This window comes from Natator depressus, chromosome 8 (genome assembly GCF_965152275.1).
Source record: "Natator depressus isolate rNatDep1 chromosome 8, rNatDep2.hap1, whole genome shotgun sequence".
NCBI classification, from domain to species: domain Eukaryota; kingdom Metazoa; phylum Chordata; order Testudines; family Cheloniidae; genus Natator; species Natator depressus.
Genome location: NC_134241.1, coordinates 72,829,335 through 72,856,394, shown reverse-complemented (window position 1 = coordinate 72,856,394; position 27,060 = coordinate 72,829,335). Strand labels below are relative to the sequence as shown.

The following is a 27,060-nucleotide window of genomic DNA, read 5'->3' as shown; positions in this document are numbered from 1 at the left end:
GCAGATTTATCTCGTGCCAGTCATTAGACTGTGCTCTGCTGTCTTGAACTGGATTGGCTTATTGCTAGTTCATCTATCCTTTGCACCACTGTCCAACTCCAGTTACACCCACTCATGCCAGCTCTGAATCCCACTGAGAGTGCCCCTGCCCCTCCTACTGGTACGTAGAACTTTGAATTGAACTCTGCGATTGTTTTATTGTGTACTGTTCACACACACCAGTTACTATGTAGCTGGCTGAAGACCTCATGCCAAAAATGGGGAATGCAGGCTGTGCCCTTTAGTGACAGGCAAAGCCCCTGCTACTGCAGTTTCAGAGCTGCTGGAACTTGGGAGCTGATGAGCAGAGCAAAGCAAAGATAAAGAGGTACTAGAAGCAGATTTGCTAAAATGACCTTTGCCCCTTGCCTGGCTTGTTCCTTTTGAAGCACTGTCCTGTTTCCATTCACTCTGAATGCAGGTCATCAATACCTACATGAGGATGAGCTCTCATGACCCCAGTTTTACCTCTAGCTTTTCAAGAGAGTCTGAGAGCTAAGCCCTTAGCTGTCTGTGGTGGTGGAATCTGCTGTGTAATCACCAGCTTGCTGCCATGGATTCCTCTGGGGACCACATGCAGAAAGCTCATCTGTCTCCCCACAGAAGAAGGCACTGGCCCTTGAATACCAACCAGGTCATATTCAGGAATGTTTAGATGGGAGCTAATGTCAGCATCACACCGTAGAGACAGAACAATTCACATATATCCCTTTGGAACCAGCCATTCCCCTACATACACAGGGCCTGCTGCAGGATGGGTTTTGGGAGAATTTTTTGCCTTTATCTTAGCTCATCTCTCTCAAGTCTTGGTATTAAAGTCGTGGCCACAATTTAGCCCTAGCAAGCCAGCATGTGTGTCCCTCAGGTGTCACTTAGCAAGGGTACTAACATGCTGTAAGAACAGACAGTATGGGTTTCCACTGGAAGAGACCCAGCTGTAGAGCCTTTATGGTAGAACACTCTCCTCCAGAGGTAGCCTGAGCAGCCCAAAGGGTAAGTGGCTGTGGACCACAAGGGAGCAACAGTGCAGTGGCTGGGTGTTTCAACACATCTCCTGAGAAAGTTCTTGAGGCAGAGCACCTGTGGAGTCCCTGGCAGAAATTAAAGCTGCACCCCAGTGGAGGGCTGCCAGCAGCAGTACCATTGCCCGCTCTCCTGGGACAGCACTGACTTGGTGACAGATCGGAGCTAACCAGCACAGGATAGGCTATACAACCCATCACTGCTGGTTTGTGGGCAGCTCTGTGCTTTCTCAGAAATAAGGGCTCAGGTCTATGCTCCAACATGGAGTGCTTCTCTTGTTTCTCACATGTACACAATTCTGGTCTTCTGCGAAGTACCTGGGGGTTAAAACGTTTTTCACAAAGTGTCACGGTTACTCAGGTTGCTCTCTCTCTGTCTCCTTACTAGTCATTTCATCTTTGTCCTTTGCCTCTGCCTTAGGCTTCCCCTGCTTGGCGCGCTCTTTTTTTCTTTTGTGTTTACATTTGGATTCTTTACCATCCTTCTCCCTCTGGTTGTCACTCTGTTCTTCCAGCTTTTCAGGCTCATCTGCTTCCTCCCTCATGATTGCAGTCTTTTCCTGTCTTGGGGCCTTCCAGGCTGGACTGCCTTCTTTCCTGGGACTTTTTTCTACATTAACCAAAAGTTAATTTAAAGATTACCATCATCTCTGGAGATGTATTGGGAGAAGTGAGATAGTAATAAATTACAACAGTACTTAGCTCTTAGCATTATTCATCATCAAAGCCCTTCAGTGACATTAGGAACACAGCAATTGCACTCTGACCTATCAGACTAATGATCCACCTAGCCTAATATCCTCTCTTCCAAGTACTCAAGACCAGGTACTACAGAGGCAAGACTGACATCTTTTCAATTCCATGGCGGAAGTTTCTTCCTAATCCCAGGTGCTTAGTGGGCTGGTTTATGTCCTAAAGCATAAGGTCTGATATGCACTGACTGTGTTGGTAACTGCAGACTATATTCTTCGCAAACCCCTCCCTGTTAGATCCCTATTTTGCAGCTGGGGATCCGGAGGTTACGTGATGTAACCAAGGGCAGAGTGAAAGAGTTAGCGTGCAGTTCCCAATCATGTGCTTCGATCATACCTCTAGGAAGGAAAGCAGCTACATGAATTTATGTGGAGGGGGGACAAGGGAAGCAAGAACAGTGTGTCCTCTGAAGGGTTTTTTTCCCCCACAATGTAGTTAGAAGCAGAGGTTCACTGTTTTGCAATACATTGAAATGATCTGGAACTATCAGTCTATACCTAAATTTTCATTATATCAGAGTTTAGTCTTGCCCAATCCTGTTCCGATTAAAGGCAATGGAAAAACTCTAACGGAGTTGAGTGGTACACAATTAGACCCCATAAGCAGGTTTCACAGTAGCTGGAAGCGCACCTCCCAGCCCAGGTAAACAGTCTTGTGCTAACTCTGCACACTAAAAATAGCAGTGTGGACGTTGTGGCATGGGTGGTGGCTTGGGTTAGCCACCGAGTACAAGCCCGCCTGACCCATTGGGTCTGAGCTCAGATGGCTAGCCCAGACTGCTGCCATGCTGCAATGTTCACACTGCTATTTTTAGGGTGCTAGCCTGAGCGCAGCTATCTCAGGCCTGTCTGCCCATGCTGGGAGGCACGCTCCTGGCTGCAGTAGAGACATACCCTAAGCAACTTAATTGCCATGGGAATACACTGGTACAACTACTTAGTTTTAAAATGTATCAGGTTGATTTAGCATTTTAGGGCTTGTTTACACTTAAAACACTGCAGCACTTCATTGAAGATGCTACCACACCATGGGTGGGCTTCTACTGTTGGTGTAGGTATGTCATGTCCCTGAGAAGTGGAAGCTAGGTTGATGGGAGAATTCTCCCACTGGCGCTGTCTACACTGGGGTTAGGTCGGTTTAACTGCATCACTCAGCAGCGTGGATTTTTCCTTATTTCCTATTGTAAACCAGGCCTCTGGCTGTGTCTACACTTGGAGCTAGAGGTGTGATTCTTAGCTCAAATAGACATATTCACACCAGCTCTCATCAAGCTAGTGAGCAAAAAATAGTGTAGCTGCAGTAGCGCTGGCAGTAGTGACTTAGCTGCTCTGAGCACAACGCTACCCGGACCCTGTGGGTGCATATTTTGGGCAGCTCGACCATGCTGCCACTCGCCACTGACCGTGTTACTTCAGTGACACTACTATTTTTAGTATGCTAGCTTGATAAGCGCTAGTGTGAGTATGTCTGCTCAAGCTAGAAATCACACCCCTAGCTCTAAGTGTAGACATAGCCTTATTTGCTCTTGGATTTCCTGGTGTTTTCCCCTCCCACCCCCCTCATGTTTTTCCCAGTGCATGACAGTTTCTCTAAAGGAAGAAAGATATAATTGTTCATTATAATTGTTGCCCTTGTGACCCAGATGTGGCAGGTGTGTGGGAGAAGCTAATTTAATAAGCTGAAGAACTAAAGGACCCTAGTCCTTCAAATAGATGAACTATTATGTGCTTCCCATGGAGGGATTCCTCAGAGATCTAAGATCTTTTCAGTTTTACCTTCTCTAGAAAAGAGGAGGGGGTGAGTTATGACAGATTGAATTCTTGTGATCCAGTAGGGGCCTGTCCTAAGGTTACCTGAGATAATATCTTTTCCCTCTAGCCAAGAGCAGCACTAGGTTCTCCAGATTACTACATGTAATTCATCATCCATAATTATGATGTGTCAATTTTTTAAAAATAATTTTGATCCTGGAAAATGAACTGCTGCTTGGGGCAAATGCTCAGATTTCATTTAGGCAGTAACACTTCACTTGAACAATTTGAAAAGTGCTATAAAGAAACCTATACCAGAAGACTTTAGAGTTTAAAGGCTCCCTGTCTACCCCTCTCCTAGGCACACCTGGCAGAAAATACAGCACTTATGGGGCATTACGAACACTCTGAAAGTAAAAATATTTTTCTATTAGTATTGAGGGGCATCCCAAAGGTATGTGCTAAATGCTAAAACCCTCTAAGTGACTCTATGCTATAAGTGTGGAGTTTTCAAAGGAGCCAAAGGGAAATGCATGGCCCACCTCCTATTTGTGCCTTTGAAAATCTCCCTCCACACCTATATACAATGTAGTTCGCTCCCCTGCACCCAATGCCTCTTTGGCTGATGGGTGCAACGAAGCAGAGACAGAGAATGGACTCTAGCATCTTGGGTCGAAGGCGCAGGGGCCTGCTGGGAGCAGGACTTCAGGAAGACACCATGTCTGGGAGACTGTGGTCCAAAGCCATTTTTGCTGGCTATAAGCATGGCCTCCAAAACCAGAGGGAGCACACTGCCCTTCTGAAAATTGTTGGAGTTTATGCCCATGAGGAGACTGTATCCATCTAGGATCTAAATTTGTACTAAAAATAAAATTCAGAAATTGTTAAAAAAAAATATCCAGGCCAACCTCTGTAATTCTGAATTCCCCTCATAGTGAGGCTAGTGGGAAAGCTGTTTATTCAGTTCAGAACATACCACAATGTAAATCCCCTTTAAGGAGATCAATGTTGCTGTTTCTTTCTTCTCAACCCCAACATGTGGGCAGACTGGGAGGAGGATTTCAGAATGTTTGCAGAGGAGATTAGACCCTTCTGGTCTAGAAGCAACTTCTTGTGCCCAGACCCCTTGCAAACAGTCCATCAGAGCTGACGAGGGGTCATATTGTGATGAGTAGACTGCCCTTGCAAAAACAGGCAAAGAATGATTCCTTCATCTCTCTGCCTGTTACAGTAGAACCTCAGAGTTACGAACACCTTGGGAATGGAGGTTGTTCGTAACTCTGAACAAAAGGTTATGGTTGTTCTTTCAAAAGTTTACAACTGAACATTGACTTAATACAGCTTTGAAACTTTACTATGCAGATGAAAAATGCTGCTTTTAACCATTTTCATTTTAATGAAATAAGCACAGAAGCAGTTTCCTTGCCCTGTCAAATCTTTTTTTAAACTTTCCCTTTTTTTTTTCTAGTAGTTTACATTTAACACAGAATTGTACTGTACAGTATTTGTGATTTTTTTTTTTTGGTCTCTGCTGCCTGATTGTGCACTTCCAGTTCCAAATGAGGTGTGTGGTTCACTGGTCAGTTCATAACTCTGGTATTCATAACTCTGACGCTCTACTGTATGTCTATGAAAATACAATGAGCCAGATGCTGTTCTTAATTACACTAGCATCAATTAGGAGTGCTTAGATAGGCATTCTCAAAATAGGCTATATATACATACATGTGTGCACATACACACAAAAGGGGCACAATTCTGATCTCACTCTAGTGTAAATCAGAAGTAGCTCCTTTGAAGTTAATAGTTACACTGATGACAAAGTAAATGGGAGAGACTCAGGTCCAGAGTGAGAGGTGTAACCCCAGTGTAAACACAGTGTAATTAAAATCAGTATCATATCCATTGTGACTCAAGTCATCAATATTCTGGGTTGGGTAATAACAGCTCATCAAATATCCTCATATGCATGAATTAGAGAGATGTGGCTCTGATGTTCCCAGCTAACTTATGCATGCTTTAAAAGCCCTCGGATGGAACAATGACTCATCCTCTAATAACTCTCTAATAATAGTGGGCCACTCAGAGTTCAAAGCCACCTGCTAAGATTCCCACTGTACGTCTGTCTCTAATCTTTTCAGTGGCTCACATAATGAATGTACAATGTATTCACCTTTAAACGGATCAGTGGGTTTTGAAGTTATTTCCGAGCACCAGAGTTTTCAAATAACTCACCATCGGCAGTTGCTGTTTTCTCAGCTTTTGGGTAGCCAGACCTAAACCAGTAAGACTCCTGCAGAGGGAAATACCAAGGCCGTGGTATCCCATACTCCCCTAAAACACAAACAGACCCAGTCCATACAGAGAGTCCACATTCTTCTATGGGCTGGAACTCAGGTATGCAACTTTCATAATGTAAATATCAATACTTGGAGTTTCATTAGCAATCCTGTTCCAACATATTAGAAGATCTAACAAAGCACAGCCACCCACTATGCTTCCAACAGAATAACCCCAGTTTCCAAATATTTTGGGAAAGGGAGGGGAAATAAACACATTATGTGTGATCGGAGCTAACTTTAGTTTTCTAAAGCAAAATCTGGTTTAATTAAGGAATTCGGCTACCCCCTGCCTGGGGCTAGTTTGAACCCTTAAGACCAGGCACTAGCTGCCAAGAAATGTCCAATTCCAGCAGGTAGGCTCCTGACCCCAAGCAATGATTTCTTTTTGAAGTCCCCTTCAAAATTCTAGAGACTGAATGGGTGAAAAGCTCATCATGTTTACAAAGATCGCACTGGGCCTGAATGCACAACAGGCATCAAAAAGAAATTAAGAGGCAGCTCAGGCCAAAATTTCAACATGCAGCTTTCCAGGAAAAACAACTAAAAAATGTGGTGTGATGGCAATTTACACTGGCTAAGAATCTGGTCCTCTATGTTTAAAGTCTTATTCTTTGTGAGCCTGCCTACATAGTGTCTTCTGCCACTTACTCAAAATCAGCAGTAAGATTTGCAATAAACACTGCTGTGTAGTCTATTTCTGTGTGATAGTTACTAGAATACCTGCTCATTTACACTTCATTTCTCTGGACTGGCTTTCTAACAAGGAAGCTCTAAACAAGGACTGGATGACTCCCCAAGCTGTTTGGGTAATTTCCAGAGAAACTTTTTGCAAACAAGCAGTTTATTCCATCACAGCTTCAAACCTGATACAAGAACTTTGCAATGATTGTATGTATATGATTTCCACTTAATCATATACATACAATATGCATCCGAAGAAGTGAGCTGTAGCTCACGAAAGCTTATGCTCAAATAAATTGGTTAGTCCTTAAGGTGCCACAAGTACTCCTTTTCTTTCCACTTAAAATACTACCCCCTAAGTTCTTAGAATTGACTTACTGTGCTCACATTAACTCACCCAACTCTCTGTCTGCTCACAGAAGCAGCCTTGGCTTGTTATGGGTTTAGTTAAACCTCCTTGAAGCTGGTGGATGTACAGCCACCTTTCATTCAGGATAAGTGTAAAAAACAATTGAGCTCCTTTATGGAACCAGATAGCTGAAGCAATAGGAGCCACCACCCAAACCACCCATACTTGGAAAGGCTTGAGAAAAAGCTGATAATGCAGCCCAAGGGGTTTTCCTGGGGACGGATATAGAAAATGCAGGGGCTGGGGCAATGATTGGTGGAGCTGTATGTGTCTGAATGTGAGAGAAAAGCTGTGAGAAACACACAGACACCACAGAAATAGAGAAGGAGCAGAAAGCCAAGGAGACAGCCAGAATAAACAGTGGGAGTGTGGCCCTGAAAAAAGCCTAGAGCGCGCTTTTTGGGTAAACCATTGGTTAAAAAGAGGCTTGGAACTGTGAACAAAGAAGCTGTCTCCTGTTTGACTCCCGTGGTGTGCAGGGATATAGGACTAAAAGAAAAGGAGTACTTGTGGCACCTTAGAGACTAACCAATTTATCGGATGCATCCGATGAAGTGAGCTGTAGCTCACGAAAGCTTATGCTCAGATAAATGTGTTAGTCTCTAAGGTGCCACAAGTACTCCTTTTCTTTTTGCGAATACAGACTAACACGGCTGTTACTCTGAAACCGGATATAGGACTGTATGTTCTTTGTAATTAAACAGGGCCACATGATCAATTTCTCCTCCTAATAGAATAACCCTCCACGCTCTGAAGTTCGGCTAACCATTGCCACCTGCTTCAACAACAGGCAGGGGAGCTACGGTATGTATGCTAGAGCAGCAAATCCATTCAAAGGCAACCCCATCGCTTCTACAACTTTTAATGTAGTATTTCAATCATGTTTAACATGAGGCTAAACAACTTTTTTTAAGCTACAAGGAAATGTTCTTGCCCATGAAACACTCACTTCTTAATTTGTACCACGTTGCTAACATCACACCCAGGATTCTCTATAAAAACCTTAAAAATCCCCTTAGGGAATGTTCCTGACCATCTAGTCAGTGAGAAGAACCATTTGTCTCATGCTCCACAGGAATTATAACCACACCAGAAGAAACAGTTAACATAAAGGAGCCACAGCACAGTAGTGAGTCAAGCACTTGTAGTTTGTATTTTGTGCTTCAAAGTGTATTGTCAGGGCTTAAACATTTTCACTAGAGCACGTCAAAATTTTTCAAATGAAAAAGAATTTTGATGAAAAATGGCATTTTACGAGCATAAAAATTTTGCGAAAAGATCGTTTTATCAAATGTTCCCTTTTTTGACCAAAAACACCACAAAAATCTGTTTTCCTTTCTCCCCACCCTTTTCACTTGCAAAATGGAAAAAGGGATGAAAAGGAAAAAGTGAGAAAAAGGAAATGCAAAAAACCAAAAATGGTTCCAGACTAGATTAGACTTGTGGTTCATCTGATCCGATATTCTGTGTCGGACAGGGACCAGCACCCGCTACATCAGAGGAAGATGCAAGAAGACAGGCAGATGTGGGGTAATCTTCTCCTCCCCCCATTAAAGTCCTATTCTACTCCCTAATAGTTAGAGATTAATTTAGGACAGTGTTATTTACAATCACTACCACATATGAATGGGAGATTGACATACCTGGAAAAACATTTTCAAGGTACCACGTGAGCATTCCATAGAGCAAAGCATCAAAAAGCATCATCTCAATGGAGAAGAAAAAACTGTATTCATCTCCCTCCAGAGGACTAGTCCTGATATTGTTCCACTGTAGCCCAACACCTTGCTCTTCATAGCGTGACAAGTATTCTGTACCGAATCCAAAAGCCACTGGAGAAAGCAAGCTCTGGAATAAAGGTGAAATAACAGGGATTCAGGCAAGGGGAAAGCCCACATCAATAAAAAAATACTTTTTGAGTTGAAGTATGAATCTTGGTTGTGCACACGAATGATCAAGATTAACAGAAGGAAAGGGTTTTATTTTAAACACAATCTAAGGTACAGTAGGACTGGAAAGTCAAGTATTCGGAAAACAACACTGGGACATCTTTAATCTCAGGACTGGTGGCAGCTCTATGAAGGACTTAGACACAATGATCCAAATTTAACCCTGGCATAAACAGGTTCAGCTCCAATTGACTTCAGTGGAGCAGCATCTGCTCACATGAGGGTGTAACTCATTTGTTATCTCTCCATATGGAGACTAATGGAGATGACTTTGGCAGTTTGAGCTCATTCAAAAAGTGTCTTGTCAGCCTCAGCAGAATGAAATAGTAGTATGAAATAAAATGTAGGATGATGGCTCAGGTCTCCTCTTCTTTACGAGGTGTACTGTACTCTCACATTGACAAGAGAGATACATGAGGGCACAAGAAATACCAAGGTAAAGGAATTCTACGATGTGCATGGAGTGACAGTGTCTGTGCAGCAGAAGGGAAAATTCACAGAAGACCCAGCCTCAGCAAAACCACAACCCCCGCCCTTTTGGGGTTTCCAGTTGATTTACACAGCTCTTGTTCAACCAAACCAGCATAACCTCTGGCCATCATTTTCCATGATGCACTGCAACAGCTCAGCGAGAGGGGACACTGTGCTGCATCACAGCAGATGTAGCCTGGCACAGCCCATACAGAATGGGGGCCTGCGCCACTGCGGTTGGATCTCTGAATCAAAAATTTCAGTTTTCAGGTGAAATTTTCCGAGTTTTTGATTTTTTACAAAACGTTGAAATTTTCCATGGGAAAATCTCTCACACACACACCAATCCAACCAGCTCTATTTCAGTCTGTGAAGCTCTAAACAAGCAACATAAACCCAAACACAACACAAAACACAGGGAAACTTGTTTTGCCAGTGCTTCCCATCCTGGTTTCCGTCAGCAAGGGCCCGATTCCCTTCTTTTACACCAGCGTAATTCCATCGACTTCAGCACCCTAAAATCCTGTTAATGCTCCAGAGTTAAGGGCATTGAGCTTCTCACAGGATCAGGTCCTTGATCCAGTTTTATTGCCTTCATCTACAGAACCTGAAATGCGCTATCCCAGGGGTGGGAAAACTATTTGGCCCAAGGGCCACACCTGGCTATGGAAATTGTATGGCGGGCCATGAATGCTCACAAAATTGGGGGTTGGGGTGCGGGAGGGGGTGAGGGCTCTGGCTAGGGGTGTGGGCGGGAACTCCAGGCTGGGGCAGGGGGTTGGAGTGCTGGGACAGGGGGTGGGGGGGGGGAGTTGAGGTCTCCAGCTGGGGGTATGGTCTCTGGGGTGGGGCTGGGGATGAGAGGCTGGGGGTGCAGGAGGGTGCTCCAGGCTGGGACCAATGGGCTTGAAGGGATGGAGGGGGATCAGGGCTGGGGCAGGAGGTTGGAGCATGGGAGGGGGTCAGTGGTGCAGGCTCCAGGCGGCGCTTACCTCAAGCAGCTCTTAGAAGTAGCGGCATGTCCCCCGTCCAGTTCCTATGCAGAGGCTCAGCCAGGCAGCTCGGCGCACTGCCCAGTCCACAGGCACCGCTCCTGCAGCTCCCATTGGCCATGGCTCCTGGCAAATGGGAACTGCGGGGGCGGTGCTTGGGGCGGGGGCAGCATGTGGAGCCCCCTGGCTGCCCCTATGCGTAGGAACCACAGGGGGGACATGCTGCTGCTTTCGGGAGCCATGGGGCAAGCCCCCGCTTGGAGCACCGGAGCGGGGCAAACCCCAGACCCCGCTCCCTGGTGGGAGCTTGAGAGCCAGATCAAAACATCTGAAGGGCCGGATGTGGCCCACAGGCTGTAGTTTGCCCACCCCTATTCTGTCCTGTGCAGTTAGAGAGCCTGATCTACAGCAGAGTTAGAGTACCAGTCAAACCACTATGCCAACAATTGTAATACAGATGGGACCACAATGTATTCTGCAAATCAAAGGAGTTTGCATTTGAGGTTCTGGATTTGGCCCATATCTAGTTTAAAGGGGACACTTTCAAGTCAATTTGAGCCCCAAATTTTATTTATATAAACACACGCACTTTTTAAAGGTTGGCAAATGCTCACAGGAATACAAATGTTTGAATGAAAACAGCTTTCAGTGAATTTAAAAGTCAGTTAAAAATCACGTTACAATAGCTCTGTCGCACTTGTGTTAAAATACAGTTGGCACATTTAAATCTAAAATCATTTTAAAATGATAATTTGCATCTTCACCACTTCCTCTGTTTACTTACATTTTGCACCTATTTGTTTCTAGCTGGTTGCACTTGCTGGCTCTCCTGCTGCAGCACACTGCAGCGAGGTACAGGTTGCAAACACTGCAGGGGCATGTCTACATCAAAAAGACTAGTTTTACTGAACTTTTTAAAAAAAGCTATGTAAACCATTCTAGTGACTACGGTTTGTCAAAGGCTTATTCCCCTAGATATCTAACTTCTCAGCCTAAATTACTTGATAGTGTCCCTCTGAGTCAGGAGTAACTCCACTGAAGTCAGTTGAGTTTCCCCAGTGCAAAACCAGCATAAGGAGGGAGGACGGTGGCTCAGGTCTCTTCCTCTTTACCAGGTACTGTACTCTCAGTTACTCGCATGCTGACTAGAGAGACAGAGACAGGGGCACAAGAAAGTCAAGACAAAGGAATTATACAGCCAGAGAGAGCCTGAGGTCATAGATTTTCAAAGAGGGAGGCAAAAGGCGCCTTACTGCCATAATCTTCAGGTTAATAGTCATGCGGTCCTGCCACGCAAAGCAGACGACGTGGGGCAGGTAGAGGGTGAAGTAGAGGACTCCGCTGCAGGCGGCTGCCAAGTTAGCTTTGGAGAAGAAGGTACTGAGCAAGAAACACTGCATTATGGTGGCTGTGGTGAACGTCAGCAGAAACAGAAGGAGGATGAGAGGATTGCTGTAGTGAAGCACCTTGCCACACTGTAACCAAAGGAAACCAAATGAGTTTAGGTACACTGCTGTCTCACAAACTAGCAGCAGAGCTCAGAACTACCGTTGGTACCAGAGTTATAATGGTTAATCAATTTAAACTACCCACTCTACCTAATCTATTTAACCTCTCTCTCCAGGCATGTTTACAATTAAAAAAAAAAAAATCACAGCTAAAGTAAGTCAGTGGTTTAATTTCATCCCTGCTCGCTGGCTCTGAGGTACCTGGCATTGTTGCCAGTCTCAATGGTTTTCCAGCCCAGAGTTCTATTTGATGACTCTCTGTTGACTTTGTTACAAACAAAAATCTGATGTTCTCCCTCTGCATTCCTCAAGGAAAGTTCCCTGCAGACATTACAACCCTACAAATCCAAGTGAGACATGTCTGCATGGAAACCAATTCTGTTAAAATAAAATTGTCTGAACTATCAGAACAAATTCCCATTCTTCTCCCCGGGACCCCACACCGGAGAGAGGTTGTGGGGAAAGTTGGCTGACATACATTTAAAAAGAAAAGCTTGTAGGCAGATTATAAAGCACTATATTCTGCACTTGAATTACATTCACATTCCCAGAGCCTGTGAGGGCTGAAGAGGATGACTAAGATCTCCCAGAATCCTTTGTGTAGAAAGTAACCCACTGGATGAACTTGTGTTGACCTTTCTTCCTTAATGCTTTTGAATCTTTAATGTCCCCTCTTACTGAAGAGTGTGGTCTCAGCTGACTGTCAGCTTACTCCTAGAGGGAGAAGGGCTGTTTTGTTCCTTAAGAGCTGATCTCCACACAATTTTCGTACCAGTATAACTAGGCCAGTTAGAAGTGTGATATTTTTACCAATAGAGTTATACTAGTGCAGCTCCATGCGTGGATGGAGTTGTACTGGGATAGCTAGTCCGGGTCCCCCATGGGTAGTGGAACAATTATTTTGGTATAAATACATTTATAGTGGTATAACAACCTCCACCCTAAGAAGCTTGTACCACTTTAACTATACCAGTACCCTGTGCGTGTCGACAAGCCCTAAGAGTGCAAATACACTGGGAGAGCTTATAAGGACAGGATTGATTAGAGAGAGCAGACTGAATTCTGACTCTGTATTTGTAACAATTCAGTGCAGTGGGGAAAATGTTAGGTAACTCTTCCCTGCCAGAGCAGCACCCATTAAGGAACCAATCACTCTAGCTCAGTTAAAGAAGAGTTATTTTATCGTCTAGAAAAGGGTTGGGTGGCTTTGGAAATTGGGTCCAATTCTAACATAAGCCACTTTGATAAAGCAGCAATTCTGAGACTGAGGAGCCAGGAGAGTTCTTGCCAGGGAGTGAGGGATACATTAGGCTTGAGTCAGTCCCTGGTGCCTCTCTCCCCCATTTGTGATAGTGTCGTAGTTTCAAAGCAGGCAAGCACAGCCTATGATAAATGACTCAGACAGTGAATGAAAAGATTAGAATTCCTCAGATTGAGATCTTCTACGTTTGAAGCAGTGATACTTATTGAAAGACTTGCCCTGTATACTGGAAATGCAACAAATGGAACATGACCTGTCAGTGTAATCAGGCCTGACGCATCCTCGTGCAGACAGTCTTACAATAAGTCTCATTAGTGAATTTATCTCGCTCTGTCTCTGCCAAGTGCTGATGCAGCCTGGAGGACTGCTTACAAGAATGATCATTCTACGTGCTAAAATCAGAGTAGACCACCAGTGGTTCTGGTCTCCTTATGTATAGCTATTGTTTCTTGATGGACAGCTAATATTAACAGTGCAAACATGAACTGCAGGTTTGGGGCTTTCTAAAGTCACTCCCAAGTTAATCCTTACCGTAATTAGTGCTGTTAGGAGAGACATGCTCACAGACATCATGATGAAGCTGTCTAGGAACCAGGTGTACCAGATAACCCCATTAGTAACTCCCCGGTTCTTCATGGCTTCTTTCAGTCTCATTTCCTTCTCCAGCACAATGCTCTTCACTATCATGGAGACTGAATAGATCCAAGCCAGCACCATGAAGATAGGGAAGGAGCGGTTCAGGGTGATCATGAAGCTACCCATGCAGGGAGAGAGGAGTGAGTGAAATGCAGGCAAAGCAGGCAAGGATTGGGATGAAAAGGAAGAAAGAAAGGGAAAAGGAAAAAGGTATAAAGAATTCTTTGACTTTATTACGGCTGAGCATTTCAAAGGAACCTAAGGTTAGGCTTCTCTGAAAATCCCAGTCTAAGACTGTAGTAACCGCTCTCAAAGAACTTTACAAACAATGAATTAAACTTTGCAGCCCCATCCCCAGGGGCTAGGTGTTATCGACATTTTACACATGGGGAAACCGAGGCACACAGCAGTTATGAGACTTGACCAAGGCCACTGAGTCTGTGGCAGAGTATAGATCTCACTCCACACCTCACTTTCTGAACACTATGCCATGCTGTAATTATTATAACTTGCAAAGAACGTTTTGAGATAGATGCTAATGGTAAGAAATCAGTCTCCCATGTGTTATATCTTTGAAATGTTTCCCCAAGTTTAAGTAGCAAATAAATCAATCAATATTAACTATTAAAAGCAGCCAGATGCTATGTTGCTATGCTGTATGCAAAACATCATTCATGGAAGGTCTTGAGCCTGTCACAGATGGTCAGTGCTAGCCGTTAGCTAACAAAATCTGCACTACTTTGCCAGACAGCTGGAGGGCTCCCTCTCTCTGTTAACACTGGATCAATTTTAGGTCACAACCTGGAACCTTTTATGCATGGCTGCCATAGTTTTGTCCCCAATCCCTACAACAGATATTAGCAGTAAAAAGTAGCCATGGAGAACACATTTAGGATGACCATGAGCTACGATAAAACACGTTTCCTGCTGGCATCTCTTTACATGTGTTGTGAGGTGAGAGTAGCATTATGGGAGATATCGGACTCTCATTTTGCACCGGTTTTGTAATGGTGACATTTGAATGAAACTGACCAAAAAGTCAGTGGGCGTCCACCCCCCCCCCACTTCTTTCTGTATGGGGTAGAAGCATGGGACTGTAAAAATCAAAGGAAGAGACATTCTTCAGGAGTAGTCAGACTGATCTGAGTACTAGCGGGTCCTCTAGTGTGTTAGCAGGGCAGTGCCAGTCAGCAAAACAGGCAGGGAAACATCACTTTCCCGCCAAAAACTTCCAGAGAGCAACCTGGCCTGCTGAACCAAAAGAAAATGCTTTGTGGAGGCAGGCTGGGCAGGGCCTCTTGCTTTTGCCTCTTGTGGGAGCTCTGGTCCCCGGATTGGCAAGCAGGGTCCCAGTGTCAACCCAAAAGCAGCACACCTCACCCAAAAGCGTCTAGCCATTTTATTTAACTAGGTTCTTTGAAGGGGCCACAACTAAACACAGTCTCTCTCTCTGGTTTTCTGTGGTCAACCCTTAGCCACATGTGACTGTTGTAGGCCTCAGGCTATGTCTACACTTAAACCGCTACAGCAGCCCAGCTACAGAGCTTTAGCTGCGCTGCAGTAGTGCTTCAGTGTAGACACTCCCTACAGTAACAGAAGGGGTTCTTTCGCCACCGTAGGTAATCCACCTCCCCGAGAGGGGGCAGGTAGGCCAATGGAAGAATTCTTCTGTCAACTTAGCGCTGTCCACACAAGGGTCAACCTAACAACATCTCTCGGGGTGGGGATTTGTCATAACCTTGCAAGACGTAGGAATGCCAATGTAGCTTGTCAGTGTATACCAGCCCTCACCAACCTTTGCCTGGTTTGGGTTTCTGCAGCTGCAATAACCTCTCTTGGTGAAAAAAAAAAAAACTCCAGGGCCCATTAGCACCTTTCTGTCAGAACAACAGGTATTGAGAGGTGGGGAATGATAACACAAATGATATACCCCCTTGCAATCTGCAATTAGCTGCGGTGTTAGTAAGGGAGACAACAGCACTATTCATGACTTGGGATTCCTGGACGCAGGACTGTGCCTGATTCAGAGCCACAGTGTTATGGGGAAATGCTTTCTACATGGGCCCATTTTAATCATCAAAAAAGTTCATTTCTTTTTAATTGAAATCTTCTTTTCCCCCTCCAGATCTCACAGGCTCAGCTATGAACTGTGCAACTTTTTATGTGCCTCGAGTTTCGAGGCATTCTCCTGCTGCTATTAAAGTCAATGGGGTTTTCCCGCTGATTTCAGTGGTAGCAGGATCAGACTCTTCAGTCTCCTTTTTTAAAGTTCCAAAGTACTGGACTTTTTCTGATTCTCCAATTTCCTTATCTGTGTTAACCAGGGAAGCACATCCCTGGCTCCTTGGGGTATTTCACGAATGCCATAGTCCTGGGATTTCTTTCTGGCTTTTAAACAAGATCAAAGGCAAAAGTAGTCAAGCCTCCTGAAAATCCATTGCATCATCCAGCCCCCCGATTAGTTATCAGAAATAGGATCACTAGCTGCTCTTACTCACATATCGTCTACAAAGCAGGGATAGGGCATTTGCTGCAGGTAGATTCCTGATGGCACTTCAGCGTTCGTCTGGGTCTTTATAATCCCATGCTCAATCATGTCTTGCAGATACGCAAACCCTCCCCAGATATAACGTAAATCATCCACTGGGTCAGCTCTTGGACCAGGATCCCAGTACCTGAGAAGAAAAAACACATGGAAATCACTGAGTTAGGCAGGCACTTTAAAAGAGAACACTTAGCTGAGAACTTCCCGGCGGCTTCACCCAGTGCTGTTCCTTCCAAAGTTACGGCTGTCAGCCTCCACTACTTGAGAAGGCGTCAGACGTTCATGATTCAGAAAAATTAGTTATTGTTTTGTTTTTGAAGTTCTATATACCGTTATGTAAAACAGTAATTTTGGCCAAAAATGCATAAAGGGGGTTCAAAATAAAACAGTGATTATATATTGCAATGTGCCAAATTTGTTCAAAATGTTTCTGGTATTTATAGATTTTGTTTTGTTTTGTTTTAAAAGTATTATGGCTTCATCTAGATGGACTCACTCTCAGCCCCCAGTAGCCTCTGTAAAATCTCAGCTTTTTATTTTAAAAGTTTTTTTCTGGATGTTGAAGGCTTTGAATGGATTTGCTCCACTATGTTTGTCTGACCTTTCAGCTTCTATCCTAAAGATCCAAATCAGATGACTATTTCATTTGTCCGGAATTTAAGCTTGTGACCAGGCCTGGTCAAAAACTGTCCATCTATGCTGTTTTTTGAGTGGAAAATTGGATTTCCAACTAAATTAAATCTTTCACAAAACATATCTGCTTTCTGCAGAAACATTTGCTTTTTTTTTTGACAAAATATTTCAGATGAAGTCTTCTGATTTTCAGCTAAAATCTTTCAGTGAAAACTCAAAAATTTCTGTGGAAAAAATCCAATGAAAGCAAACTTTTTTTTGTTTGTCAAAAATTTCTGCCGGGGGGCAGGGGGAGGGAGAACCTTCAAACTGTTTCCCCTTGTGACACCAGAAGCCACAGTTTTCAGTAGCTGTTACACACCTCTAATGTGAATAGCCCTTTCTTTAACCATTATAGTATTTTCAACCACAAGTGCTCAAAAATCATGCGTCAGGCCCCAAACGCTCCTGAGATTGGCTTGCCAAGTGGCATTGGAGCATTTAGAGATCATGTTTTCAAGTTCTTCTCTGCAGTCATGATGTCTAGAAACTTGCTGTTATTTAAACTGAAAGCTGAAACTCTCAGGTAAATATGGGATTCCAGCATTGGTAGCTTTGGGAAAACTGCAAATATCATGTGACTTGCCATCAAATCATACACGCTGGGAACACTGCTTAGAAACTCCCAGCCCATACAGAAGTAGTCTCAGAAAACATGTGTGCTAACACTTTAAGAAGAAAATCCAAGGTGGCAGAGGACCCTTGTACAGCAGCAGCAGCATATTCTGCTGCATAGGGGGAGAAGACTGGATGTGCATGTCAAGTTTGGCAACATGCAGGGGGCAGATAAGTAGAACTCCCTGTTCACTCCCTACATGAGGAGGTCCCCTAAAGACCCTGTGCAGGCTACTCCAGCCATCAGAGTCCTCCCTTCTCCCCACCCTCCCAGCCCTTGACGCAGTTGCTCAGTGCCAAGCACTAGGGTCTGGATATGACTTCTGCTCTGCATTACGCATGTGAAACAGCACTGAATTCAATCAGCTCTCCCGTTTGTATTTGAATGCAGACTCTGACCCACCCTCTGGCTCCCAGAATGTTGTAGAGGGTTCCCATGTTTTGCGTTACTGGTTCAATGGCAGGCGCAGCTGAGGAAAGCAGAAATCATCACCTGTCTTTGATTTTATTTGTTTTCTCCACTGCATCTATATCCATCCGGATCTTGTAGTTCACATGTGGTGGCAGCTTGCTGGCCTCGGAGTGTATGTCAGGGAAGACTACTCCAGCCCAGAATTTGTTTTCCTCCAACATATTAAGAGCTTGATGAGTCAATTGGGTTTCATCAGCATGACCTTCAAATTTATCCAGGGTCAAGCACTGCAGATAATCACAAAGGTGACAGCCTTATGGGACTACAGTGGCAGGGGTTATACACTGAAAACACACAACACTGGTTCGCAATGGGGGCAGGAAAGTAGGTTAGTTAACTTTGGCGGTAGATGTCACTTTTCAGCTTTAATACTTGTATTGAAATTGTGCTCAAAACTGATTTTTCCTCCCTGAAGACTCCTCACTTGGTCCAATTCTTATGGCAAATTCAATATACACAATAGTTAAAGACAACTGAAAAAATGCAGCAACCACCTTACAACTAACTCAATAAACTGAAGAGGGAGGAACTGACTGAAATAATCATGAAACACATTTTTGGAGACAGCTCGTAAAAGCAAGTGTCTTGCCAGCAAGATAAAGAGAAGAGAACACTAAAGCTGCAAGCAACCCTCATCTCTATAAACAAACACAGACAGAGGGAATATTCTGAACCTAATGCCTGGAAAATAAGGATCACATCCACCAGGAGGGCAAACAAAAGTACCAGCTAAAAACAGGGGGGCGGAGGGGGGGGAATATTATTCACTACCTTACCCTTTGCAGGACTACAGTATCTAGTGAAAACAAAAGCTCATATCTGATGGTAAGATCATAGCAAAACAAAGTTAAATAGTTGCTTTAAAATGGAGCAAACACTAGAAAAATATTTGGGGGGAAATCACAGCAAACCATTAGGTAAACACTGATGAGGAGCTGGTATCAGTTTAGAGGGATAGAGGAACTAGAATTGTTATTCTCTCTAGTGTTTTGGGTGTCTTAGTAGCCACACACTGAGTTTCTGAAAAGCTGTATTTCTGCCATGGTAGTTCTCCTGCAAAAAGCCAATGGCTAATATAACTGGCATGGGCTGTTGAGTTAGGCTGCTTTTGTTGACAGTAGCAGCAAGGTTTGCCCATCTTTGATTTTTAAGGAGCATATTTGCAAGTACTGTGAGTACATGAGTGAATTTTTCAAATAAGAGTTTAAAACAATTGTGCCCACAATTTTTTTTCACATGAAAAACCCTGTATTTGTACAAATTGTGAGGAGACGTCAAACAAAAATCAAATATGCTGGTTTGCATGCGCAAGTCCAGATATTTTATGCACACTAAAAATGAAGGGGCAGATTGTGACAGTATGCCCTCAGCTGGGGTAGTGTGAAGCAGCCATACCCCAGGGCAAGTACCAGGAGGCACCTGAGGATACAGTGATTCTCAGAGCCCCCTGGTGATCAGGGAGAGCTTGGCTGCTGATCTGCCCCTTTGGAGAGTGCATGTATGCTCCATTCTGCAGACCTGGATTACGTGGGGGAACAGGGCCATGGCTCCATCTCCTCCTTTTTGGTGTAACTTACCCCCCATAGCAGTATTAGCAGGGACTCTGTACTCAAGAGTGCAGGGATTGCAGTGCTTCTGGCCCCCACATGGGGGGCACAGAGTGGGAGGATTCCTTACATGGCCTTCCCCACCTTCTTTATACATCTGCACAATCTAGCCTTTGGGCACAATTTTGGGCCTTGGGTTGAAGCCCCTTTGAAAATATAGTCCTTGAAGTGAAGAGATCGCCGAATAAAATGCATGTGTCAGCCAACAGGCCCCGGTCATATGTCCCTCCTAGCCTGCTGATAGCACTAGCCTAGCGACAGCAGGACTTGAAGCATTACCTCATTGCATGGAACAATGACAAACTGTGACCCTCTGGACAAATGTGAAAAAGCCCTCCGGGAACCCATGAGGAGTTCCTACAACAGTCATTGATAATCCGAGTGTGTCACTTCAATGGGAAGCTAATAATTATTTTCGGGGGGGGGGGGCACATCAGAGCATTATTACTGCCTTTCCCTCAGCTGAACACATGGCCTCCAGCACAAGGGTTTTAAACTGAGAGATCCCCATTCACTGCCTGCTTCTATCTGAGACAGTACCACAAACCTGCCAGTTTGGTCAATATGGAGATCTGTGCTGTTTGAGATCCGGTCCTACAACCTATTCAATGGAAACACAGCAAACACCATTCTCAGAACAGCTGAGAGAATACTCCGCCACAAGAATCTCCACGATCTGCTACACCTGTGCACCCTATTCCATAGGAGGGGTTGATCAGGCCCTAGGTCCTCTGACGTGACTTATAGTGTAGGCCCCAAGGATGAAAGTCTCCAAATCCCACTAACCAACCCAGAGTCCCCCAGTCAGAACACTTTCCACTCTATTCAAAATAATTCCATTATTTTAATTCCCCGCCAGAAATTATTTGATCATCAGATAACCATAACTTCAGACATTTGTGACACTGCAGATATCAAGATATACTAGAGGCTTCTCAATAAAGCAACCCAAGGTATCTCATGGCTCTAAACAGCAGCAAGATATTTAGGAAAAGCTTAGATTAAATCAAGTGACAGAGTGAGATGATCAAAAAGCTGTCATCACAGGTTCAGAGCAGCTTGTTAGCCACTGTATACATGCTCAGGCATAGGGAACAAAGGGGGGAAGAGAATGAGATATTTATTTGCATGTTAGGAGACAGTGCTCCTGAGACAACTTTTATCAGTCATGCTGATTGACTGACTATGTATTTCATCATTTTACCCAGTAGATGCAGGAGCAGTAGAGTCACAGTTGCCCAGACAGAGAATATTTGATAATACAATGAATATTAAAAATGCATCTCCCATCCCTGAAAGTGCTTAGGGCACTGAACAACACTATAAAAATGAACATACATTCTGGTTTAACTGAACTCTGCATATTTTAAACATGTAAAACAACGGGGGGTGGGGTGGGGATGGGTCAAGAGAAGAAGGGATCAAGTTGGGGGGGAGAGAAATGAGGGGTCAAGAATGGTTATGAAACATACTTTAGGAAAGAGCATTAGTGTAAGTACTGATTAAAAGAACAAAGAGAGGGTCTGAGATGGATGTCACAGGGGAATGAGTGCTACACCATTGGGCTGTCGTGTTGGCTTTCTACCCTCAAATATACACTTTCTGCCCCGAGATCCCTTAAAGTTTGATGGGGTGTGTGTGTGTGTGTGTGCATAGAAACCCATCAGAACAAGGCTGCAGATCCAGAATGTAGCCGGGACCTACACCACTCAAGTCACTTTATAGGCAGCCAACATATGGTAAAGAATTCACCCTGGGTGTAACCTGATCGCAGTTGCACAAAATGGTGCACAAACACACTGCTGCATTCTGAACAAGCTGTAAGTAATGGAGCAGCTCTGCCAACAGCCCTGCTGAAAGGAATTAGTCCTCACGCCCCAGTCATGAGGGCATCTGTGGCTGTTGTGAGGTCACCCTTACAGGGTAAATAAGGATGAAACTGTACAAACTGCAAAGCTGGCACCACGGTTAGCACCAAGCCTCCATGGAGTGGGTCTGAGAGAAACTGATGCTAAATGTTTGGGTTGTTTCCTTTGGTAGAACTGCACTCAAGCCATGTAGAATGAATCTACAATGTGGCTTGGGAGCAGGGTGTGCCCTACTGGATCCACTGTGCCATTTTTACTAACAACAAATAACATGTACCTAACTGGCACCCCAGACAAAGGCCTCAGAGTGCTGAGCACCGCATTCTGTTTGGCATGGAACCTGGACTCTGTGCAGACTTTGACTAGACAGGGGAAATTCTCTCAGAAATTCAAACTAACAGTTGGGCTGGAAGAGTTGGAGCTACAGCGTAGACGAAGCCCCAGAGGCTGGAACGGTTTATACAACCAGCTTTCAAGAGATTTAACTAAACCAGTAATAAAAATGGTTTGGCCACGAGACCTTTCTCTACACTAGCACTCTAGCTAGTATAAAACAGTTTCTAATTTTAATTTTGGGGGAAATCTCCCCAGTGACAACAAGGCCTATGAGCGTTTTTGACAGTTAAAGGACAGCTCATTCATAACGCAAAGCAAAGAAACCCTGGACCCCCTCTGGAAAACACTTAGCTATGTGAGTGTTTGCAGGATTAGGGCTCATATTGGTACTTTTTGCATAACAGTTTCTCAGCTGTTTGTGTATTTGTTTTATGTTTAACATCACAACTCATGTTAGTCAGCCATTTAATGAACTGGCTATCATTGATTTCATTGATACCATCATCTACCTTCTTCATTTTGCAGTGTAATGGGTTTGTGACTAACCCGCTGTCTCCACTGAACATCAGCTAGCTAGCTCATCAATAAAGGTTTACTTTGCACTACATAATGCAATGTCTTCTTCATCTGTCTCTATTGTCTTTGAGAGATATATTATTACCACCACATGCATAAGGCACCAAATCATCATCATATGTACAATAACTTTCGAGGAACCCTGTCCATTTTACATTTACCAGCCACCTTTGCTATAATGAGAGAAAGAGATTGTGAACTCTATAAATGACAGAGTTAGCAACCTGGAAAATTACAATCATAGATTCATAGACATTAAGGTCAGAAGGGGCCATTATGATCATCTAGTCTGACCTCCTGCACAATGCAGGCCACAGAATCTCACCCACCCACTCCTGCAATATACCTGTCACCTATGTCTGAGCTATTGAAGTCCTCAAATCATGGTTGAAAGACTTCAAGGTGCAGAGAATCCTCCATCAAGTGACCTGTGCCCCATGCTGCAGAGAAAGGCGAAAACCCCCCAGGGCCTCTTCCAATCTGCCCTGGAGGAAAATTCCTTCCCGACCCCAAATATGGCGATCAGCTGAACCCTCAGCATGTGGATAAGATTCACCAGCCAGATACCCAGGAAAGAATTTTCTGTAGTAACTCAGATCCCACCCCATCTAACATCCCATCACAGGCCATTGGGCTTATTTACCACGAACAGTTAAAGATCAATTAATTGCCAAAATCATGTTATCCCATCATACCATCTCCTCCATAAAATTATCGAGTTTAATCTTGAAGCCAGATAGGTCTTTTCCCCCCACTGTTTCCCTTAGAAGGGAACTTCACTCCTCTGATGGTTAGAAACATTCGTCTAATTTCAAGTCTAAACTTCCTCATGGCCAGTTTATATCCATTTGTTCTTGTATCCACATTGGTACTGAGCTTAAATAATTCCTCTCCCTCCCTGGTATTTATCCCTCTGATATATTTATAGAAAGCAATCATATCTCCCCTCAGCCGTCTTTTGGTTAGGCTAAACAAGCCAAGCTCCTTGAGTCTCCTTTCATAAGACAGGTTTTCCATTCCTCGGATCATCCTAGTAGCCCTTCTCTGTACCTGCTCCAGTTTGAATTCATCCTTCTTAAACATGGGAGACGAGAACTGCACACAGTATTCCAGATGAGGTCTCACCAGTGCCTTGTATAACGGTACTAACACTTCCTTATCTGTACTGAAAATACCTCGCCTGATGCATCCCAAGACCGCATTAGCTTTTTTCACGGTCATATCACATTGGCGGCTCATAGTCATCCTGTGGTCAACGAATACTCCAAGGTCCTTCTCCTCCTCTGTTACTTCTAATTGATGCGTCCCCAGCTTATAACTAAAATTCCTGTTATTAATCCCTAAATGCATGACCTTACACTTCTCACTATTAAATTTCATCCTATTACTATTACTCCAGTTTACAAGGTCATCCAGATCCTCCTGTAGGATCATAGAATCATAGAATATCAGGGTTGGAAGGGACCTCAGGAGGTCATCTAGTCCAACCCCCTGCTCAAAGCAGGACCAATCCCCAACTAAATCATCCCAGCCAGGGCTTTGTCAAGCCTGACCTTAAAAATATCTAAGGAAGGAGATTCCACCACCTCCCTAGGTAATGCATTCCAGTGTTTCACCACCCTCCTAGTGAAAAAGTTTTTCCTAATATCCAACCTAAACCTCCCCCACCGCAACTTGAGACCATTACTCCTTGTTCTGTCATCAGCTACCACTGAGAACAGTCTAGATCCATCCTTTTGGAACCCCCTTTCAGGTAGTTGAAAGCAGCTATCAAATCCCCCCTCATTCTTCTCTACCACAGACTAAACAATCCCAGTTCCCTCAGCCTCTCCTCATAACTCATGTGTTCCAGTCCCCTAATCATTTTTGTTGGCCTCCGCTGGACTCCTTCCAATTTTTCCACATCCTTCTTGTAGTGTGGGGCCCAAAACTGGACACGGTACTCCAGATGAGGCCTCACCAATGTCGAATAGAGGGGAACGATCACGTCCCTCAATCTGCTGGCAATGCCCCTATATATACATCCCAAAATGCCACTGGCCTTCTTGGCAACAAGGGCACACTGTTGACTCATATCCAGCTTCTCGTCCACTGTAACCCCTAGGTCCTTTTCTGCAGAACTGCTGCCGAGCCATTCGGTCCCTAGTCTGTAGATATCCTGGTCCTTCTCTGAATTGGCAATACCTTCCAGCTTCGTGTCATCTGCAAACTTTATTAGCACACTCCCACTTTTTGTGCAGAGGTCAGTAATAAAAAGATTAAATAAGATTGGTCCCAAAACCGATCCCTGAGGAACTCCACTGGTAACCTCCCTCCAGCCTGACAGTTCACCTTTCAATATGATCTGCTGTAGTCTCCCCTTTAACCAATTCCTTATCCATCTTTCAATTTTCATATTGATCCCCATCTTTTCCAATTTAACTAATAATTCCCCATGTGGCACTGTCAAATGCCTTACTGAAATCTAGGTAAATTAGATCCACTGCATTTCCTTTGTCTAAAAAATCTGTTACTTTCTCAAAGAAGGAGATCAGGTTGGTTTGGCACGATCTACCTTTTGTAAAACCATGTTGTATTTTGTCCCATTTACCATTGACCTCAATGTCCTTAACTACTTTCTCCTTCAAAATTTTTTCCAAGACCTTGCATACTACAGATGTCAAACTAACAGGCCTGTAGTTACCCAGATCACTTTTTTTTCCTTTCTTAAAAATAGCAACTATGTTAGCAATTCTCCAGTCGTATGGTACAACCCCTGAGTTTACGGATTTCATTAAAAATTCTTCTAATGGGCTTGCAATTTCATGTGCCAATTCCTTTAATATTCTTGGTTGAAGATTACCTGGACCCCCTGATTTAGTCCCATTAAGCTGTTCGAGTTTCGCTTCTACCTCGGATATGCGAGTATCTACCTCCATATCCTCACTCCCATTTGTCATGCTACCATTATCCCTAAGATCCTCATTAGCCTCATTAAAGACTGAGGCAAAGTATTTGTTTAGATATTGGACCATGCCTAGATTATCCTTAACCTCCACTCCATCCTCAGTGTTTAGCAGTCCCAAGTTTGTATTTTGAGCCTCGACTCCAAAATCAGTGAGACTCTAGCACAGAGAATAGCTGTATTTAGCCTCTAAACTGACTGGGAAGAAATGTATTCAATTACTTCACAGAACGCCAAGAGGCTAACTTGTTTGATTTTATCTTTTTGATCATCTCTTGCAGGTCAATAACCAACAATTACTCTACATCAAAGTGCTCATAGAGACAACTTGTTATTTAACTGGCAGACATCTTTGAAATGTAAAGACTCCTTTGTTTAACTTTTCCATCTTGTGAATTACATTTTGCTTTTTTTTTTTTTTAAATCTGAAGAATGCTTGTAACAGAATTAAGGTTCTTGCATTACTACAGCTGATAATATTCTGAAAGACTATTTTACATTTAGGGGTTATGTGTGGTAATATTTTTTTAATTGACAGTAAAACAACAAAAGAGGCACTTAAACCACCAGTGTTATTACTTTGTAGCTTTGCACTCGGATAGCATCTTTTATACAAGTATCACCAAGTGCTTTAGAAACATTAATTAACATATTGTGCTTTACAAACTTTTAATAAGCCACACAACTTCTCTGGTAGGTATTATTCCAGGTGGGGAAACTGAGACACAGAAATGGCCTGATTTTCAGATGGGAATAGAATCTAGGTTGGGTTGCCCAGCCCAGATTGGAATAAATATTTCTCTCTGAGTGTCATGATATTTTAGCCCATTGAAAAGAGATTAAGTGGAAGCCAGAAGTCCTGACTCCCATACCTTTGCTCTAACCATTAGACCACGCTACCTCTAACATTAATTATACCGAAAAGAAACACTAACGGATGAAGAGAATAATTTGTGTGTTTGTGTCACTATGGTAGAATAAGTTCATTTTCTGTTTGGCCCTTTTTATCTCATCTTATCTCCAAATACCACAGGCTCTATGTAAATAGCAAACTTAAAAGACACTAGAATACAAAAGTACATGATTGCAAGGCACAGCTACTGCCTTGGCTATGAAGGTTCTAGTGCAGGCCCCACAGAAAGCAGAGTATTACCGGTCAGCATGCATGATAAGTTACTCTGCTAACACAGTGCAAAGAGCAGAAGTAAAGGTAATATGGTCATATGCAAAAGTCATTGTTTTTGCTGATACAGACTAATATGGCTACCACTCTGAAATATGCAAAAGCTTCTCTCTCCCTCTGTTGTGATAGCTCTAGATAGGACAAAGCTGATTAGGCCTTCACTTCCTGACTTCTTTGATAGAAGAGACAGTCTTTCTTTGTGGTTAAAGCACAGGACTGGGAATCAGGAGACCTGGGTCCTATTCCTTGCTCTGCTACAGACTTTCTGTGTGACCTCAGGCAAGTCATACTCACTTAGCCTCTCTGTGCTTCAGCTTTCTTAACTGCTAGTGGTGTTGTGAGATGTAATTAACATCTGTAAGGCACTTACAGATCCTCAGGGGGAAGGTAATATAAACAGAAGTATTATTACCATGGGCAATGGCTTC

General features: G+C 43.7%; 1 protein-coding gene across 1 annotated transcript in view; it reads right to left on the bottom strand.

Moving 5' to 3' along the window:
• The window catches only part of ABCA4 (ATP binding cassette subfamily A member 4), a 104,614-nt gene that overhangs the window by 46,255 nt on the left and 31,299 nt on the right, over nt 1-27,060 (bottom strand). Inside the window, exons 12-18 of the mRNA XM_074961300.1 lie at nt 18,140-18,345; nt 16,313-16,489; nt 13,710-13,932; nt 11,663-11,884; nt 8,641-8,845; nt 5,801-5,899; nt 1,447-1,671 (exon numbers count right to left, since the gene is read on the bottom strand). Coding sequence (XP_074817401.1) covers nt 1,447-1,671; nt 5,801-5,899; nt 8,641-8,845; nt 11,663-11,884; nt 13,710-13,932; nt 16,313-16,489; nt 18,140-18,345 — 1,357 coding nt within the window. The remainder of the gene's footprint in view (nt 1-1,446; nt 1,672-5,800; nt 5,900-8,640; nt 8,846-11,662; nt 11,885-13,709; nt 13,933-16,312; nt 16,490-18,139; nt 18,346-27,060) is intronic.